Source organism: Accipiter gentilis, chromosome 6, assembly GCF_929443795.1.
Source record: "Accipiter gentilis chromosome 6, bAccGen1.1, whole genome shotgun sequence".
Lineage (NCBI taxonomy): Eukaryota > Metazoa > Chordata > Aves > Accipitriformes > Accipitridae > Astur > Astur gentilis.
This window is the reverse complement of record NC_064885.1, coordinates 24,821,777-24,841,930: the sequence shown is the minus strand read 5'-3', so window position 1 is coordinate 24,841,930 and position 20,154 is coordinate 24,821,777. Positions and strand designations below refer to the sequence as shown.

At 38.7% G+C, this 20,154-nt stretch overlaps 1 protein-coding gene across 11 annotated transcripts in view; it reads left to right on the top strand.

The window, feature by feature from the left end:
- Window positions 1-20,154, top strand: part of DOCK10 (dedicator of cytokinesis 10) — a 166,641-nt gene that overhangs the window by 83,830 nt on the left and 62,657 nt on the right. For 10 of the 11 annotated variants that reach the window (XM_049802824.1, XM_049802821.1, XM_049802820.1 and 7 more), the window contains exons 5-14: window positions 119-191; window positions 512-646; window positions 929-1,063; window positions 6,397-6,580; window positions 8,223-8,308; window positions 10,467-10,550; window positions 11,663-11,818; window positions 13,354-13,575; window positions 14,316-14,438; window positions 15,056-15,138. In XM_049802824.1, the coding sequence (XP_049658781.1) occupies window positions 119-191; window positions 512-646; window positions 929-1,063; window positions 6,397-6,580; window positions 8,223-8,308; window positions 10,467-10,550; window positions 11,663-11,818; window positions 13,354-13,575; window positions 14,316-14,438; window positions 15,056-15,138 (1,281 nt within the window). The remainder of the gene's footprint in view (window positions 1-118; window positions 192-511; window positions 647-928; window positions 1,064-6,396; window positions 6,581-8,222; window positions 8,309-10,466; window positions 10,551-11,662; window positions 11,819-13,353; window positions 13,576-14,315; window positions 14,439-15,055; window positions 15,139-20,154) is intronic. The other variant, XM_049802817.1, reaches the window with a different exon arrangement.

Here is a 20,154-nt window from a genome sequence, read left to right as displayed (position 1 = left end):
ACAGCAATAGGTGTACTGGAGATGCTATGGGGGCTTGAGATGGTTGCCTTCTTGAAATAGCAGATACATGGTTATTTAAAAAAAAACTAAATAAAAGACATTTTTCCTCCCCTACCAGAAATGAATGTAGACCAGAGAAACTGCCATCACATTCCTTTGAAATCGATCATGAAGATGTGGATAAGGATGAAGTATGTATTCTGGTTTTCAGTGTTTTTTTTTGTTCCCCTGGGGAAGAGTTATTTATTGCTTTAATATCAAATAAAGAATGGTAATGGAGGCTTATTATCTCCTATAAAATATTTCATATCTTAAATAACTCTGAAGTTAGTGGAACTTCTTTGTGTCTTATGTCATCATGTGCACAGCAGGCATATTAATAACATCTTATTTTAAAAGGAATGAAAGGATGATTATTTGTTGACAAGCAGATATTCATACATTACAGTTTTCTTTCGTATCAGAATTCAAAAAGCAAGTCCGTGCAGTATTAATCATGTCTTTCATACAGGATACAACATCCCACTCATCTTCAAAAGGTGGTGGTGGTGGTGGAGGAGGAGGATTAGCAGCAGGAGTTTACAAGTCTGGATGGCTTTATAAAGGGAATTTCAACAGCACTGTAAACAATAGCATTACTGTTCGGGTAAGGGGGCAGCATTATTCTTTCTTTATTCCATTTGGATTTATATCACCCACAGAGGCACACTTGTTTGCCATTGTCATTTAGCTGTTTATCTCTCAGGTTTGATTACATTGCTTTAAATGATAGTAAAGTAATATTGCATTTGTCCGCAAAATAGTGCGATTGAAGTGCAGTTAGGAGTTGCCTATTATTTTAATCCCTGTGAATAACGTATCAGTGAAAATAATTTGCAGTACAACAATTGTCATCCTTTTTTTTTTTTTTTTTTGCCCCCCACTTCAGTCATTCAAAAAGCGCTACTTCCAGCTGACACAGTTGTCGGATAACTCATATATTATGAATTTTTATAAAGATGAAAAAATATCAAAGGAGCCAAAGGGATGTATTTTCTTGGATTCTTGTACAGGAGTCATACAGGTAAGTTTCAATTTATTTCATTGTATTGTTTGGGTATCAGATAAATTTAAAAAGGCAAGTAGAAGAACACATATATGTTAATGGAATAGTGGTCTCATTAGCAGTTTCATGAAATGAAAACACCATTAGTTTTGCTCTTTAAATTGGTGCAAGGGCTCAGACTGACAGGTTACAAAAACCATAGTTGAATTATGCAGATCATGCATATGCTCTTTGCCCATGGCACACATGAGAAAAAATATCGTAAAAAGTTTCTTTTCTCTGAAATTATTTTCTTAGCTGCCAGATTTTACCTCATGCTTACTAAGAGCATGCTTGCTTGTTGTGGGTTACAGAGACTTAGGTTACAAAGCATCGTCTATTGGGCAAGTGGTAAATTAATCCTGTATCCCGAGCCTCCTTGAAGATCATCACTTTTGGAGGTGATAGAGAGCCTTAATGGCAGCAGGTGGGACAGAGCCTTACTGTTTATTGTGGCTTGGAAAAATAAATAGCCAGAAATGTCTGACATCACCTTTTATTTTTTGTTCCCCCTAAGACTGAGTTCTTAGCTTTTTCTCCCTCTTGCTCTGCCTCTCCTCTAATTCTATTAATATATTTCTCTTTTTTCTTTTTTCTTTTCTTTTTTTCATTCTAAACAAGATGTTATCTTGAATAATATATTACTATGGTTGATCTGTCACTAAATAAGGAAATTCCTTTTTATTTTTTTCAACTATATGACGAGGTTTAACCCCACCCAGCAACTAAGCACCACACAGCTGTTCACTCACTCCCCCCACCCAGTGGATTTGGGGGGAGAGAACTGGGGGGGGAGGGAGTAATACTTGTGGTTGAGATAAGAACAGTTTAATAGAACAGAAAGGAAGACACTAATAATGATAACTATAATAAAATGACAATAATAATAAAAGCATTGGAATCTACAAAACAAGTGATACACAATGCAATTGCTCACCACCCGCCAACTGATGCCCAGTTAGTTCCTAAGCAGCAATATGCCCCCCCAGGCCAACTCCCCCCAGTTTATATACTGGCCATGGTGTCACATGGTCCCTTTGGCCAGTTTGGGTCAGCTGTCCTGGTTGTGTCCCCTCCCAACTTCTTGCGCCGCTCCAGCCTTCTTGCTGGCTGGGCATGAGAAGCTGAAAAATCCTTGACTTAGTCTAAACATTAAAACATTACTTAGCAACAACTGAAAATATCAGCGTGTTATCAACATTCTTCTCATACTGAATCAAAACATAGCACTATACCAGCTACTAGGAAGACAATTAACTCTGTCCCAGCTGCAACCAGGACACTATAGCTTATTTTTTACTACTTAACTAGTAAAGATTGGTAACAGTGCTAGTGCAGACTGATTTGAGGGTTGCTTGGAAAGAAACCTTTCAGGTAATGCAAGGGAAGACCCCTGATAATCACAAGCTTTTGTTGGTTGGGAAGTCTTCCCTTCACCCCTGAAGAGGCATTTTGGAGCAAGAAAAATAATATGTGAGTAATTTACTCTGGGAACAAATATTTCCAACAGCCCCCTGCAAAACCTCATTCCTGCACCCAGGAAAGTACCCAGCTCTGTAGAAAATGACTGTTTCCCCTGTGTAGTTCAAAAGGGTGTTTCTTTTTTCAAACAGGTATAGGACAGGATGGAGATATATATGTAGAAGGACAATGATATTTGCCTGTGTCAGTCCATTGGCTTGAAAGACCCTAACAGGTAGCTTGGAAGTGTGGCAGAAGCCATAGAGGAGATTCTTCTACAGAAATCCTGTTTAGAAATTACTGCTTGCTCCTGCTTGCTGGCAGTATGTGCTTTCTTTTAAGATGGGTCTCAGCCAGAGCTCTAGTTAAGCCCTGAACGTCCCTGTAGTGTGGTTTTAGGTACAGATTTAATGCTGTCCCAGAGGGTGCCTGTTCTGCTGTGCTGTTTCTGATGATACTCTATGATAGCAGAATGTCTTGACTGCAAGATTTCTGGCCTTTTTGACTAACCTCTGACAAAAAAGCTCAAGAAACCTTTGAAATCCTCCTCCTGAACTTTGACAGCTGCTTTCTAAATCTACAGTGTTCCTGCAAATTGTCCCAAACTGTTTGAACTGTGTGTTCTCCTCTCGCCTACCCCCAGTTTTCGTGATTGTTCTTCAATTGACATTCAGAATAGGATGCACAAATTTATGAGCTGTCTTCACTAGCAAGAAGTGAGAGTCTTACCCAAGGGGGTAATAGGGCAAGTATCATCAGTTATCAAAGTCTGTGATGAACTTAGAATTATAAGGCTGAAAACCAAAACCTAACTTGGACTTGCCATAAGGAAGGAGACCATAGAATGTAGAGAAAGAGTTGGGTAAAACTGAAGATTTAGAGGAAAACTGGGGTGTGAAAGTTCTGATTTAATGAGGTTTAATACCACTATAAATCATTTAACTCTCTGTGAATGACTTTGAGCTCCTGTTTGATAAAGGATGAATATCTAAATTGTAGTAAACATCCTGGAGAAATCATCTCCAGATAAAATACAAAAATACAAAATACTTCCAAAACAATACTGTTATTTTAGAAGAATGACCCTGCAGGTGTTAGACTTAGCCTGATGTTTCATTTATAGCTCATCCATAGTTTCTTTTTGAACCTTGTATTATTTCCTTCTGCAAGAAATTTTAAACTTGAAATTAAGTGTTGAAGATTACAAGTCAGCCTCAGGGTTCACACACCATATGGAAGGACTTAGAGAGAGGCAAACTGAGAAATGGTACGGTTGGTTTTTTTTTTTTCTTTCCTCTTAACTGGTCAGGATGAAAGTAGTTGGCTTTAGATTTGAAACAAAGACTTTGCTGTAGATCTCATCTGCTTGCCAGAAGTCTGAAGTGCAGATGGAAAAGTGGATATGGAAGTTTTCCTGCCCTAATGTTCTTAAGATTCAGCATGTGAGATGTATTGCTCTATTAGATAACGTCTAATAGTGTTACAGTACCTGATTTAAAGATCTTGGCCATGTCTGTAAGGGGAAGTACATAATATAGACAAGAAATGCATTCATTTTAATACTCTCTGTACTTTCTGAAGATAAATTGAAATGTAGTGTTTTTCTTTATAGATTGTGCATAAATTGGTATACGTAATCCATTTATACAAATAATCTATCTTTAAAAGTTTTGAATGTTCCCTACCTAAGATTCTTGGCACAGTTTTGTTCAACTTCTCGCTCTTGGTCAAGCCCTCATGTTATATCAGTAAAAACAGGTTTCAGTGAAATTTTAGTCCTTGTTTTACATTAATTTGAATGTGTGCAGTGATTGGAGGATTAGAGTGATTTCAGGATCAAGAAAAATATTGGGCATCTGAGAACCAATTGCTGCAAAACCCAACCCTATTCTTACCCTATGTTGGGTGAACTAAAATTTATAGTCCTGAAAGAAAATTCACCTCAGTAAAGTACTTGAAAGGAAAACTATTTCCTACCAAGAGAATTTCCAGTAGCAGAACTAAAAAACAACACACACACGTGCACATACACACACACAATCCCAAGTCAGTTTGAAAAGCCAAGATTTGACTGACTCTGTTGACCCGAATAGCTCCAGAAGAAGTTGTTCAGTGATGGCTGATTCCTAGGCGGGGTCATCACTCTGCTGCTGGAATAAAAAAAATGTTCATGGAACTTTATTCTCAGTGTCTTGGGTTCTTGGTCTCATCCTCTGCTAATCAGTATCAGATTTTGTCTCTGTTCTTCTTAAGAATATCACTATCATCTCACCATCTGGCTTAGAAGCTATTCTTAGTAACTTGTTGGTACAGGACTGTACTGAGAAATAGTTATAGTTTGTAGAACTACAGGGTACCATTGTCATGTTATTTGAGACTGTTAATGAAGAAAAATAAAATTGAGTGAAATGACTACTTATGGGGTGGATTAATTGATTTTCATTTGTCAGCATCAGTCCAACGTTAGATGTGTCAACAAAGTGATGGCCATTTTCTGGAATATTGAAAAGGTGGCACTGATGTCTGTAGTCAGTGGTTGTAAAAGTTGGATGAAATAATAGGGGGTAGGACACGTCAGTGTTCTTTCAGATTTAAGCAAGGAGGAGAGACAATCGACGTAACTGCTTCCATAACACTAAGAGATAAAAGCCTCACTAATTTGATAAATTTGAGGAATGAAGCACCTTGTATTAGATCACATCATTTTGTTTCATTTTATTGAGCTATTTCAGTAACTAAGCACCTGTTAATTCTTATAACAAAAATTGATGGATTAACCATCTACTGAAGGTAAAATCGATGATACAGAACGGATCTTAGAACTCAGTCTGTTGCCAGTATACTGGGCATTGGCTCTTATTCTGTACTTGAAAAGGATAGCATTGCGGTGACTGAACAGCACTATACCTCACCTTTCGCCTTCTGCAAAGAATTGTTGTAATCGCCTTAGTCACTTTTAAAATCCTTCTAATAAAAGGGTTGCAGTAGGAAGTACCCATTGTAATCTTTTCACATGGAGGAATTTGTCCTATTGTAATCTTCTGGAGAGATTTACTAGTTAAGTTCCATTCCAAGTTTAGACTCATATCATCCAGAAGCTCTTTCAGAAAAATATAAAAATAAAATTATGTAGACATGTTCTCATCCTAACCGCAATGTTTCTAACTTCATTAGATGCTCAGAAATTGTTACCTTTATGTAGCTTGTTAGCAGCATCTCCAAATACCTCAAAACAGAAGATTTTATAAATTGTTCACAATTACCTTTAGACCTATTCAGGTCTAGTCTCAGCAGCCAGGGATGGAACAGTCTTTGACCACGTGTTGGCTTTGCTTGCTTGCTAGTTTGAATTTGGTGAACTCAGTGCTGTTTCCACTGAGCAAATATTTGTATGACTTAGCACTACTTAATATCTTTTTGAGTGTCTGATGTGCTGGTAAGGTGTAGGAGACTTGGGCTTTAGAGGTATTCCCTCCACGCAACTCATATATACTTATGTAGCAATGCTGTACTTTGCCATTAGAGGTCTTTAATTATTCCACTTGGGAGTTATTCCCTACTGTAGTTTGAAGTGTTGTCGTCCATAGTCTTAGATTTCTATGGCTAAATAGAAGACATATATTTGGCCATAGAAGATCTTAGATGCACAAAGACCCAACAATAAATTCACATAAATTTGCATTAATATAACATTACTTGGATTATTTTTTTTTTTTTAAAGCCACTGAATTTTGCTTGAATGTTATTTTTAAGGAGTGGCCACATAGAAGTCTCATCTCATGGATGCCTTTTTCAGTACCTTTTTATAGTTAGCTCTAGCGTTTATTTTTCTTTTCCTTTTGTTCCAACAGAATAACAGGCTTAGGAAACATGCCTTTGAGTTGAAAATGAATGACCTCACATACTTTGTGCTGGCAGCTGAAAATGAGCAGGATATGGATGATTGGATTTTCACTCTCAACAAAATCCTGCAAATAAATCCAGAGGGAACCATTCAGGAGAGGAAAAGTGCAGATCTCACTGATCTGAAACTTGGTAAGAGTGAATAGTCTCTTCATTGTTTTTTGGTTTTGTTTTTAATCAAATGCAAAAAATTGAACCTTCAAATATCACTGTTGAGTCATTTTAACTGCCTAAGTCTGTAATGGATTCTGCACCTATTGATTTCTAATGAAGCAGCACCAGTCTTTTGGCAATCCTTGAACAATGTCAGCTAACTCCCCACAGATCATTTTCAAAAGGCTATGGGGGAGGTAAAGCTGCTCCCCACAAAGTCAGCAGGAGCAACATGGCTCTGCTTTGCCTATGCAGCTCTTTTTCAAATATAGTCCTCTCTGTCAATGATCTTGCTAGTACTTTGTGGTTTACTGTCTTGGGAGCCTGAAGATTTTAAAGAGTTTTGTTCTTGAAAGAGGTTAGATCAGTTCTTTTTCCAGCATTTTATTTTCTTTAAAAATCTGGAGCTAATAGTTAAAAAAAATCCCAGCTGTGGTATATTGCTCTTTCCCTGGAAGCTTATTGACTTTTCATTTCTTGCTTTTGTGAGTTTGCGTATTAATATGCTTTCACTGTGGAAGAAAGAATTGGATGCTCTGTTATACTGCACTCTTCATGTGGCTGTAACTCATTCCTCCACATAATAAATCCATGTTCAGTTTGGATGAACCCCAGCTGAAATTCTAAGACTGAAAACACTTGAAACCTTAATACAGATTTGAACTGCTTGTGTTCTAAGCTGAATCAAAGCATTGAATACACATGCATCTGAATCTTGGGGAAGTTCAGAGCTAATTGAAGACTTTAGCCTGGTGTTTATAATAAATTCTGATTTTGGAGGGACAGGATACTCTTCATATAGTCAAAGATGTTTTTATAATTTGGAGGCACAAGAGTCTTGCACTTCAGAAACAGAGAAGTACTTTTGAAAATCCCACCCTTAAGGGATATTAATGAAACAGGAAGAAATATGTGCATAAAAGGTCAAAGATGTAACTCTAACAGAAAACAGAAGTCTCTACTGGTAAAAACCTTGATAACAAGCAACAGAAATGTGCTATGGAGTTAACTTGTCAAAAGGCATGATGTTTTCTTGGCAGAAAAGCCCTAAATGGCTGTAATGGCTTGTTTCACATTGTGCTGAATTACCTAGTGAAAGCAGAACAGTCCTGGTGAGCTAAGTAAAGCAAAGGGGTTGCCGTAGTGTGCTGTCCTCTGAATCCATAGATTTGCAGCTCATGGAGTTCAGACTGCATCCCTCCCCTTCCCAAAGAGTGGGTAAGGTCCTGTCTGCCTCACTGAGGACTCACTTTACTGGGAGTCCAAAATCTTTCAGTTGACATAAACCCTCAGTGTTGCCTCAGAAGGGACTGAGAGAGCAAAGGAAGGTGTCTTTGTTGTGGGCATGAATATTTGTCATGGATGAATGTGTCAGACATTTCACTGAGTAGAGTCAGGCCTCTTGTTTGAAAGGTTAAATATAGACTAAGTCACAGTAAGCAGCAGTGGGAGATGAGGTTGAGGAGGACAGAGGTTTACATTGCATCTCTTCCATTTGTTAGCCTGATGATACTAAAGGGAATAAAAAGGTACAGCATGGGGATAGATTTTCTTCTTTTGTAAACCCAATGGTAATAGCAAGTATAATAAAAAGATTTGCATGTTTTTTCTTCTTTTCAAGACCCTGCAGAAGTTTCGATGAATTATGATTGCTCTCAAGAAGAGACTGATTCTTCAGAGAACACCTTGCACCCAGACTTTGCAAAAGTAATGGATGTTATATTTATCTTTACAAGCTTAGTGGACAGTGCTACATAGGTGAAAAATGCCTGCCAGTACATGAACGTTAATGTTGTGAAAGGTTTGAAAATATAGCACAGACTGTTGTGATTGTTAGAGCCATGACAAATGACGGGAAATTTTTCTTTCTGAACAGCTGATGGCTTTGTTTAAATCAGAAAAAGCTCCACTGGATGTAAAGAAATTAGGTGTTCCCTAGGGAGGTTTGATTTAGACTTGCAAAGTCAGTAAGGATCTGGTCCCTGCAGTTATCTGTGAAATATTTACTCTTTTAAACTGCATTTCAGAAGAGTTTGGCCCTTGGAGAGCCAAGATTTCCTGTGTGACTTGCAAGGAAATGAGCTGTGAGCTGCTCATCGCCTTCTGTAACTTCACTGAAAGATGCATGTAGTATCAGGGGAGGCGTTTTGTCCTTTGGATCTCATAAACTGCTTCATGTGAATGACATAATTGTAGATGGTGCTAAGAAGCTTTTTGATGAAAAGCTAGATTGGAAATATTTCACTGCTTTTTCTTAAATGAATGTAAGATCTGTTTTGTAATCTTCTGTCAGTGAGCTACTATAGGTACTGTCTATCTACACAGCCAAATGCTATTTGAGGATGTTACTCCCACAGATTTGAACTGAAAGCTGTATATGCAAATGAGGTTTTACTGGTTTTTTTCTGGTCTAGGTTTTACTGTAAGTTGTATTCATATATATGAAGTGGTCACCTAGAATTTAAAAAAAAACCAACAAACCCAGAATAAAAACAAAACAACCAACCAACCAGATAAAATGTAACTGAGTTTATGTATTAAGGACAACAGTAGTATCTGATCATCTTGTCTGTGGATAGATACTTTCTAATGGTTTAGTTAATGCAGATTTTTCAAAGGTATCTTAAAGATATCTCAAAGACCACTAATGGCCTGCAAGGCTAAAATAGATGGTCTGCAGGTTGTGCGATGCTTCTATTGCCCTTTATATGGCTAATTCCTGTTCCCCCCACCTTGCTCTATAGGCCTGGCTGCAGCAGTGATCTGTGGCCTGTCCCTGTCCCATGGCAGGTAAATGTCCTGACCCCATCTCTACCTAAACCGGTATACGAGGGACACATCAGGACCTGCTTCTGCAAGTCAGCTCGTGGGCCGTGCATATTAGGAAGGGAATATAGAGCTCTTGGTCTTGCTGTGCTGCTTCTGCTTGTTACTTACTGTGTGTCAGCAATGTCATGCTATTGTGAAAAACACAAAACATTGAATGGGACCTGAACAAGAGCATAGCCTGTACCATGTCAGCTAAGATTTGTACTCAGTCTTGGGCAATCAGAAAAGTTGTGGACTCCGTTAATAGTTCAGAGATTGAAAAATAAAAAGAAGTTAGGAAAAACAAAGTGCAAAGAAAGACTGAAGGAAGTGAGCACACTTAGACTGAGAAAAAAGGTTTCGGAGATATCATGAGGGATCTGTAAGGGGAAGGGAATGTGTAGGGCATACTTCACATGTTAGATGAATGGGCTTAAATAGTGGGGAAAAAATTATCAAAGTTAGGCATAAGGATAAACTTTTAAATGGCAGGGTAGGAAAGCACCAAATGGCATCAAGAGGTTCTTGAGTTGGTTTTATCAGAGAGCTTATTATTAACTTACGCATGTGTCCATCAGAAATAAAATGGGTGTGTCTGACCCTGCCTTCTGGCAGAAGGATGGCTTTGGGTGACACACTGCGATCTGTCTGCCTGCCCACTTGTAAGGCTGAGCTGCACTTTCCTGCTCCCCTTTCTGCACTCCCCCTGACACAAGTGGTTTTCTGTGGAACTGTCGGGCTTTTTTTCCTCAACTTGGGAATCCCTAAAGTGATTTCAGTGCAGTGATCCACCATTCTGACATCTTACACAATGGAGTCTTTAGTAACGTACAAGAACTTGAATTACTTAATTGATCTATTTGGTGTTCCTTAGAAGTATATCACGGCCTGAAAATCTTGCTTCACAAGCATATAACCTTCAAAGAGTGTTTGAAGGTGCTTTGCAGAAATGAGAAGTGTAGTTACAAGTGGAACATTGATCATTCATTTAGAAGTCTAACAACTCTATGGATTTCTGTTCTTGTGCAGAAAACTAATTTATTATCTGTCACCACAGTACATTACAGAAACAGAAGAAACAGTGAAAGCCTCTCGAAATACAGAGCGACTAAATCTTTTCTCTTTGGATCCTGATATAGCAGTAAGTGAATTCCCCCCCCCCCCCCCCCCCCCCAAATTCTTAAAAGTTTTAAAATACAGATGGCCTGAGCTAACTGGGTTAGCCAAGCCACCAGAGTGGACTGAAGTTCAGCAAGCAACTCTGGGTATACCTGAGACTTCAACTTTGAAGGGTGAGGGGAGCTATTTCTAGTCCATAGAGATTTCTGTATACACTCTACCCATATCTGATCACAGAATGGTTGAGGATGGAAGTGACCTCTGGAGGTCATCTAGTCCAGTCTAGCTAAGCTTTGAATCATTAAAGCAAACTGAAAATATTACAGGAGCAGAACCTCCTTTTGGATTGGGAATGTTATAAGAACAGTGTTTTTATTGTTATTCATTACACTGAATTTGATTACAAAGAGGTGAATGGATATAAAAAGCAGTGGGAAGGTACAGTTGGAGGTCCAAAAGGCTATCTATGTGAAAAAAAGTTTAGCTGGAAATGTAGGAAGTGAACATTGCTTTTCTTTTTATCTTCAGCTTGCTTATCATTTAGTGTCAGAGTTCATGATTCAAAGAATGTTATTCCTTGCACTGAATGTACATTTGTTGGTAATTTAACTGGAAACTATTTTAGTTAAAAAGAAGACTTAAGTAAAGTTGGTATCAGTATATATATTCAAACTTGAACCTGTTGTCATTCAACTGTTGTGCCATTTTTAATAATATTAAGCAAATTGAAATAGTGGGGTGGTGTATAAGTGAGGGGAAACGTCTGAAATCTAAAATGCGGTGTTATAGTCTGAAAATATGAGGCTGTTTAATCTATATGAGGAAATTAAAAGTTAACGTTTCAGAAGCAGTAAGTAAACAAGAAAAAAAAATCTGTTCTGAAATTTAGGAAACCTAACTTGGATCCCTAATTCTGCCTCTAACATTATATATGTTGTCAAGCTATCTTTTTGCTTTGCTTCCTAATCTATAAATTAGGAATAATAATCATTTACTATGGTAACGCGAAGATATCAGCAGTGCCTTTTTGAGGTTTTCAGGTGCTTCAGTGATTGTCAAGACCTTTAAAAAGCTTACTTAGTTTTTGAATGCTGTGCTTTTCCCATGTATAACAAATCACCCAACTTATTTCAGTCATTGAATCCTCAGAAAAAGGAGTTTCCAGGGGCAAACTTGGTGATCAAGCCATTTGAAGAAAAGCCTGCAAAGAGGATCCTGATAACTTGCAAATCCCTTAGTTTGAATCTCCAGGCCTGTGTTACTGAAAATGAAAATGACCCTTCAACCAATGTAAGCTTTACTTATTTCCCTGTGATTTTTCTCCCCCCCCCCCCCCCCCCTTTTTTTTTTCTGTTTTCTTTTTTTCTTTCAATGCACTTGTTACTTTGGAAGGAGAAGGTAAAAGGAAAGCTGTATCATGCAGGTGTACTGCATTCACTCCTCCTCCTCTGCCCATCCCTTTGGATTGAATAGTGAAACTGATGAATTTTTCAATAAACAGTTGGAAGCTGATTTAGATTGAAGACTTTTAGCTACAGTTCAATGGGGAATTAAAAATGTTAAAATCCTTGAGGTTTCTTAAGAATTGCTATACGAAGAACAAGTTTAAACTGCCAAGACCTATGTAGGGAGGCAACTGAATATCAGTTGCTGGTGAACTGTTTTTTTGTTTTACAGAGAGAGGCCAGGAACCAAGCAGATTAAATTACAGAAGAGAAAGCAGAATAGAAAGGACTGGATGCTTGATCTAGTGGAAAAGCCCAGCTAAAAACAGGACAAAACAGAAAATTTTGCTTATTCTTACTTTAAGAGAAAAGGACAGGGAAAAGCAAGATGTAGCTGTCAGTCCATAGCTTTTAGTTCTCCTCTGAAGCACGAAAGTTTTGAGAAATTAATGTCCTGGCAAGTCAACTTTCATACATTACATATGAGGCATTGATTTTTTATTTTTTTTTCCCTCATTTAAAGATGACCTCTACAGTGAGTGCATATACAGCATGATGTAATCAATACTTTTTTTTGGCAGACTAGAATAACTGTTTAAATGAAGTCATGATAATTGTACCAAGGGCATGCAATAATTCACTACAGAGGCTGAAAAAGCATAGAATATTGTACCTGCCATGCATTGTTCCTTATCTCTGAAGTTTTAAGATTTTAATTTCTAGACAGCTCAAAAGGTGTTGTTCTTATTCTGAGACTGATTTATTTCATCAGAATTACGGAGGCTCTTTGGAGGTTACTTATAGTCCCTGGTACTATGTGATAGAATAAGTGGGTACTGTCAGAGCAGTTTGAATGCTCTTGGTTTCCTAGCAAGATGGAACATGTGTTTCCCACAGAATAATATGCCCACATATTTGAGTTGGTACCAGTAAACATTTTTCATCTACTTATATTTGTCATCTTTGTGCTACATTTCTGATGATCCCTGGAAAGCCCACCCTCACTCCTCTTTCTTTTATAATGACTCTGAATCTACATTTTAAAAATCCTTTAACATGTTTCTCTGGGGCCCTATTCATTTACTCTAATAATTATTTGTGACAAATAGACTTGTTTTTTTATTCTGCGAGTGTCTAAATTAGCTGTCAATTACTGTTCTAGCATGTTGTTAACAAGCAACCTTTAAAAGCCCCTAAATCACATGGTTGGAAACTAACTTTGACAGGGGTGTGTGTAAGGATGTGTTTTTAATGAATCTCATGATTTGTAAATAATACTTGTTTGTTTTCTTTTTTTCTATCTGCAGGAACCTATTAGGAGATAGAGTTTACTCCCTTGCTCTCAATTACCTCTATATTATGTTTCTGGTTTTTCTCCAGGTAGAGCCTTTCTTTGTGAGCGTGGCACTGTATGATGTCAGGGATGGCAGGAAGATCTCTGCTGATTTTCATGTGGATTTGAACCACCCACTTGTTAGACAGATGATTTCAGGTTCCTCGTTTTCATTAGAAAATGGCACTGTTGAAAATACAGATTCAAATGAAATGGAAGAACCACAGGTCAAGGGGTTCCCAGAAGAATGGCTGAAATACCCAAAACAGGTATTCCACATGTGACTTACATGACTTAGTACTCATGTGACTTAGCTCAGTAGTAGTGTTCATTTTCATCAGAGAATTTATGTGTACTACCAGTGGTCCTTGTTTTCAAGAATACTCTTCCTTTTGTGTATCAGTGGTACTTTTATACAAATGCTTGATTTTTTAGCTCCTTGTATAGACTTTAAGACCATTTACAGTCAGAACTTTGAAAGAAGTTAGTGTCTGTTATTTAGAGAAACACCTATGTTTCCTGTGCTCTTTGGGTCATTTGCTGACCTCTCCCAAACCAGCCAAACAAAATTGCAACTTAAAGCAATACCTAGATGCTGCATTAATCTCAAAGTACTTCCACATACTTGCTGTTGCTGTAAGCCTTACCCGAAACCCCATACATTACCTTTTCTTCTCCCTGTCATTCCCCTGAGGTGTGACTAATTTAGGCCACCATTTAAGTGCTGTCCAAGAGGAACAGTTAGGTTAGGTAATGCTAACGTGGTCATACTGCTTCTTGACTTGATTCAGTCTGTTTTGCAAGGTGCTGCGTGTGCACAAGCTTACTTCAGCGCTAGCACAAAGATTTTATTTTCCATCTGGCTGTATTGAATGTGTAGAGATAATAATCCTCAATAATCCTTTCTGAATTTCGTTTATTACTGTTTCCATCAACAGAGAGCACTGGTGGTATTTCACTTCTCCAGTATTGCTATATGCTTTTTAAGTGTTCTGTCTTTTATCCACAGGCTCTTTTCTCCATAAGTAATCCTCATTCTGAGATTGTATTAGTGGCAAAAATAGAAAAGGTGCTTACGGGAAACATTGCCAGCAGTGCTGAACCTTACATTAAGAATCCTGATTCTTTTAAGGTAATGTAACAGGAACATCAGTTCCTTCTTTGTCAACTTCAGCCTATTGGAAGCTGAAGACATTGCAAATTGTGCTCACAAATCTCACCAGTGTGTGGTGGCTGAACAGGGCAAGCTCACAGGAGGCCCGTGCCTAAGAAAGCAAATGTCCAAGCTCCATTGACTGAATGAATAAAGTACCATTTTGTCTGCAACATACAAATCCATTTGTGGTGCATTCCTATGCTGCTTATGTCTAGTAGAGTGAAATTCTCTTTCAGAATCTTCTAGAAATTATGAGTTTGTGTGTTTCATATACGAGCAAAGTTGGGGTAGGCACCTGTTTCTGAGGGCAGACAGTGCATTTGCATTGGGTATATTACAGAAAATTGGAATAACGACTGTAACTAATGCAGTTCTGACTGAAGGGATAGTGAAGAGGTTTAATTCATCAGCACCATCATATTCATCTGTGATGTCTTTGCTGTCTGCCCAGAACCTTCTGTTACGGGCAGTATCAGGCTAAAATATTTTAGGGACACTAGCCTCTTCAGCAGAAGAGTGCTTGGATGTACTCTGCTGCATTTCAGATATTATAATGATATGGATGAAATAATTCATATTTTCTTTTTTTGTAGTGTGCACAGAAAGTGTTAAAATCCAATAAACAGTTCTGCAGCAAGCTGGGGAAATACCGTATGCCATTTGCTTGGTCAGTGAGGTATGGTATTAATTCTTTTTATAATTTTATAAGCATCTTATAGCTTATTCTGCTTTTGGACTTGTATCCTTTTATTCTTTTCCACTTTTTCTGCCTGAAGCTAAGCAAAGCTTTCTGCATGGTCCAGGACCCCAGAAGATCCTGCAGCTTTATTATTTCATTGCCCTATTTTTCACACAGCTGAATGTTAGTTACTTTCTCATTAAATGTTACTGTGGTGGAATCTTTTCTTCAGGTATGTAGTGAAGTTGCCAGGGAGTAGCAAAGGTGGCTGACAGAATATCAGTTTATCATGAGCTCCACCAGTCATTTGGTGCTAAAAATTACCAAAGAAATTTCAAAGTCACAGTTCTCCCAAGAATTTCCTACAAAGATAATTACAGTTTGAAATAGAGTTGAAGTGGCCACCCAAAGTATAGGTGCACAAGTTTGAAGCTCTGTTCTTGTTATGATGCGTGTCAAGTTTTAGGAAAAATCTAACCAAGGATTTGGAAGTTATGGTGCCCTTAAAACAGCTCCCTGGGGGTGATATTCAGGGATTTTGCTTCAGGTACTCTTGCAATTTTAGTGGTTAGTAGGTGACAGAGAGCTGTTATTTTCTTGTTTGATAGGTCAGTTGGGTTTTATTGCAGGTCACTGCAGTGGCAGTAATGGATTTTTGTTCTTCCTGTCTCTCCTCCTGGATAATTTCTTAATGGTCTCACCCTCAAGATTGAGGCACCCCAGTGCCTCTTGATCCCTTTCTACCAAATTAACTCACAAAACCAGATATGGCTTTCTTCTTTTTGTTCTCCCTTCAAGTTCCCATGTAAATCCTTTCTCTGTCCTCTCTGATTTTTCTTTCCCAGTCTTCTGTAATTTCCTCAGCTTACTGCTGCAGTGGGGTGAGAGAGCTCCCTAAGATGCTCCTGTGTGTCCCTGTGACAGCTCTCCTTTCTTTTTGCCATGCATAGAGCAGGGAATATAAAATTCTATATTCCCTATAAAAAGGAAAGCTGTCGATTGCTGAGTGAAAGCATTTCTTCTCCTCTGGGGCTTCTGTTCTGACTGTGGCAGGCCAGGTGGAGAGCTGCCTGAAGCTGTAGGGAGGAAGGAGGAGCGAGTGCTAGGTGAAAAAGTCACATTGTGGCATTGCCCCATAACTGTGAGGGATAGCTGTGTGGCTGTATACTTCTGGTGTGGAGGTACGGAGCACCAGAAGTGCACAGTTTCCCCAGCTGCATGTAGGGGAAAGCTTATGATGTTAGAATATGGTGCTTAGATGGCAAAAGAGAAAATGCACAGTAAGGTACGGCCATTTGAAGAGTTTGTTTATTTTTTATTGACATACATATTTGTCAATATCCAATAGGAACAGAAGTACGTGCGTGTTCAAGAGAAAGGCAGATAATGTGTTCTGATCTGTCATCGCAAGCTCATTAATATTTACTACTTCTGTGTAGCCAAAGGACCATTCATCAAAATTGTATTGATGGGTGTCTCTTGATTGACAGAGCTACTTTTAGCATGTAATGGACCTTACAACAGCAAGAAGAGCAGTCTTGGCATCAGACTGACTTGAGGCTTTTTATTAACTCTGTCCTACCTGCCTGTGGTCTGTGGTGGTACCATTAGCAATATGTCCTGCAACTCAGTTATTGCTGTAGCTATTAAGTAATGCTTAGTCTAAAGTCAAGGATTTTTCAGCTTCTCGTGCCCAGCCAGAGAGAAGACTGGAGGGGCACAAGAAGTTGGCACAGGACACAGGCAGGGCACCTGACCCAAAGTGGCCGACAAGGTATTCCATACCATGGGACGTCCCATCTAGTATAGGACCTGGGTGGAGTGGGGGTGGGGGTATCGCTGCTCAGGGACTAACTGGGCATCGGTTGGCAGGTGGTGAGCAATTGCATTGTGCATCACTTGTATATTCTAATCCTTTTATTATTACTGTTGTCATTTTATTAGTGTTATCATTATCATTATTAGTTTTTCTGTTCTATTAAACTGTTCTTATCTCAACCCACGAGTTTTACTTCTTTTCCTGATTTTCTCCCCCATCCCCCTGGGTCGGGGGGAAGTGAGTGAGTAGCTGTGTGGTGCTTAGTTGCCAACTGGGGTTAAACCATGACACTCTGCCTAAGGGAAGTCTGACAGATATGAATGAAGTTTTACTTCTATCCCTGTAAGGTGGATAGCTTGTCAAGCTAGGGTGCTCTGAGAAAATGGTGCTTTTCTGAAGATTTTCCTCTCTTTTCAGTTCTGTGTTATTTCAGCTATTTTATCATTAAATCACCAGTTGGCAACTCCTTGGTCATCTCAGACATAGTATTATAACCTGGATAAATTTATTTTGTAGTAACAGGCCATATTGATTTGGAGTAACGAATAAAATCTTGATTAGATCAAGCTTGACTAACAAATAGAGCTCCACTAGATTTAAATCTGCATGTGAGTTTTTTAACTTCTATTAACATGGTATATGATAGCAGCAGCTTCCAATCACCACAGACATGTGAGCACAAGCATTTTCTTTAGATGGATTGCTCCACTTTACTACTATTACTCATCTAAGTAGAGCACAGCAGTTGCTGCTGCTGCACCCAACAGTGTTTATTGGGTAAATGAAGAAAGATTTGTCTTTCTGGCATTCCATGCAGAATGGTTAATTGGCACAGGCTGGAATGTGGCAAAGGACATAAGGCAGGACAAGAGCAATAGAGTTCTGTTTGAGAGGAACTTGCTTGTGTGATGCCCAGTGCAGTGGGTATGGGAATACCTGGGAGTCTGAGCCTTCCTCAGACTGTTTCCTTGAGACTTTTTGCCAGTGGAAACCCTTGTCTCTAGTCCCATACTTTTCCATTTTCAGAGATGGCAATGACTTGTTTCACTGGGTATTCTCTCTGAAATTACAGGTACCTTTTTCAATGTGCAGTCCACAGTCATAGAAAACAAGATCGAAAACACCTCCACATCATACTGAATTTTTGCTTTCCCTAGGACAGGATCAAATAATTCCTAAACATGTTTGTCTAGCCAATATTTCTGGCTGTGATTTCCTGAATATAAATGGGAATATATGCACGTGGAATTAGCAAATGCACAGCGAGTTCAACATTTTGCAGACTTACTGTGTGTGCATTACACACAGATGGCCTGCACATGGGCAGGGGACATAGCTGGGGTTTGTGGACATCCTTCAGTTCCAGCAGGCAGTATTTTTGGATGGCATCCTAATTCAGTGCTTCACTGCCCATACCATTAAAAAGCTTCCCTCCTATCTGTCGAAGTAATTGCAGAAAATATACTTGGGTATGTTTATCAGCTCTTAAACTTTTTCGTTATAAAACACATTATGAGATAAGATCGTTTAAAAATCGTGGACCAAATAAACCACTGTATGAACTTGTTGGTATCAGTGATGTTGCACAAGGAATTTATTTAGTTCATTGGGTCAAATTCTGCACTCATTTACAGCTGTTTGTGTATTAACATTACTTGGGACTCTCTTTGGTAAAAGCAAAGTATATTTGGCCCTGTAAAATCTATTTCTATTTTCACAGCTTGAAAATAGAATTTTCCACAGGAGGCTATCACACTACAGGGGAAAAAATGGTTTGGCTATGATAAATAGCAAAACCCTGGGTTTGGAAATGTGTTTTCCAGTTATTTCATTCTGGCGTTAACCACGCTCCTGGTTTTGTATGGAAATTTTCCCCCCTTAAAACAGTTACAGATGGCCACAGTGCGATTTTTACGTGTATGTTCAGCAAGCCAAAATCTTGACGGTTGAATATTGTGCATGTGACTGAAACGCTTAATTAGCTTATGTGGCATCCAGTTTGTTAGCATCATTCAAAAGCATGACTCAGGGTTCCTCCCTCATTTCTTGCTGGCATTGGTGGGATCTGGTGTCTGTATGCTCTCGCAGGTATAATTATGGTATGTGTTAGAATTACAGTGTGTCAAATCCATCTTCAATTCTCATATTCCTGCCAGAACTACCAAAGTTTGCAAATATGTGCCTGAGCTACATATTGTAGATGTGGGGAAACTTCACTCGCAGAGATTAGTTATTACACTCTGCTGTTCCTTCAAACCTTCTCCATCCTTGTAAACTTCACATTTTAGAGCCCAGTATTTGAATCCTTCAACAGCTTGTGTTGCTGGTTCGGTTCTCAGCTGGCATAGGTTAATGTAGCTGAAGGTAGTGAGGCTGCACTGATTTACAGTAGCTGCAGATCTCACACTGTAACTCTAAACCTGAAGGTAAGCAATTTTTCCACAAATCATAAGCCACTACTTACAAAGTAGCTTTTTCAATGTTAACTTATAAACACTGTGTAGGTTTTCTGTGCTTAAAGAATTTTTATGATTGTGGACTATCAGCTAACAATGTCAGAAGACTAGAATCACAGAAACACTTCAAATACTGAGATGATGTTTCAGTTTCTTTAGAGAAATCTGTTGAATTGTTTTTCCCCTAAATTAACACCTTTAGAGTCTCTTCAGGATTTTAGTCCTGTGAAATTTTTCTTATTAAAATCCCCCTGGTAAATAAGTAACTGGCAGTAAGGAATCATTACTATATTTGACAAATACTGGACTCCTGGATTGTGGAAGTGCTTTGTTACGTTTCCTTTTCTATGATGTGACAGCTGTCATTCTCAAATGACTTCAGTACGTTCACTGTGACAAGGAGCACTCTTGCTCCACGTGCACCCAGCAGCCTGAAAGGATCCGGCAAAACACGGGATCGCAGTTACTTAACTGCAGACGTGATACATGTAATGCTTGCTGCTCTGGCAATTCTTCAGCTTTAATGAGCCAGGGGAACGGAGACACCAGTACAGTTTGACCAGCAGAAAGCCATCTAACTTCCCTGAGTGCATAAAACATACCTGTGTTTAAGAACGATTATCTTGTTTTCAATGAACGTCTAAATTGCTCTTGTAGTGGCAAGAGCTTTACATAAACGGAGTATTGTGTGTAAGTTGGAGGGGTAAAAATACTTACCTATCTTGTATTGTGGATACA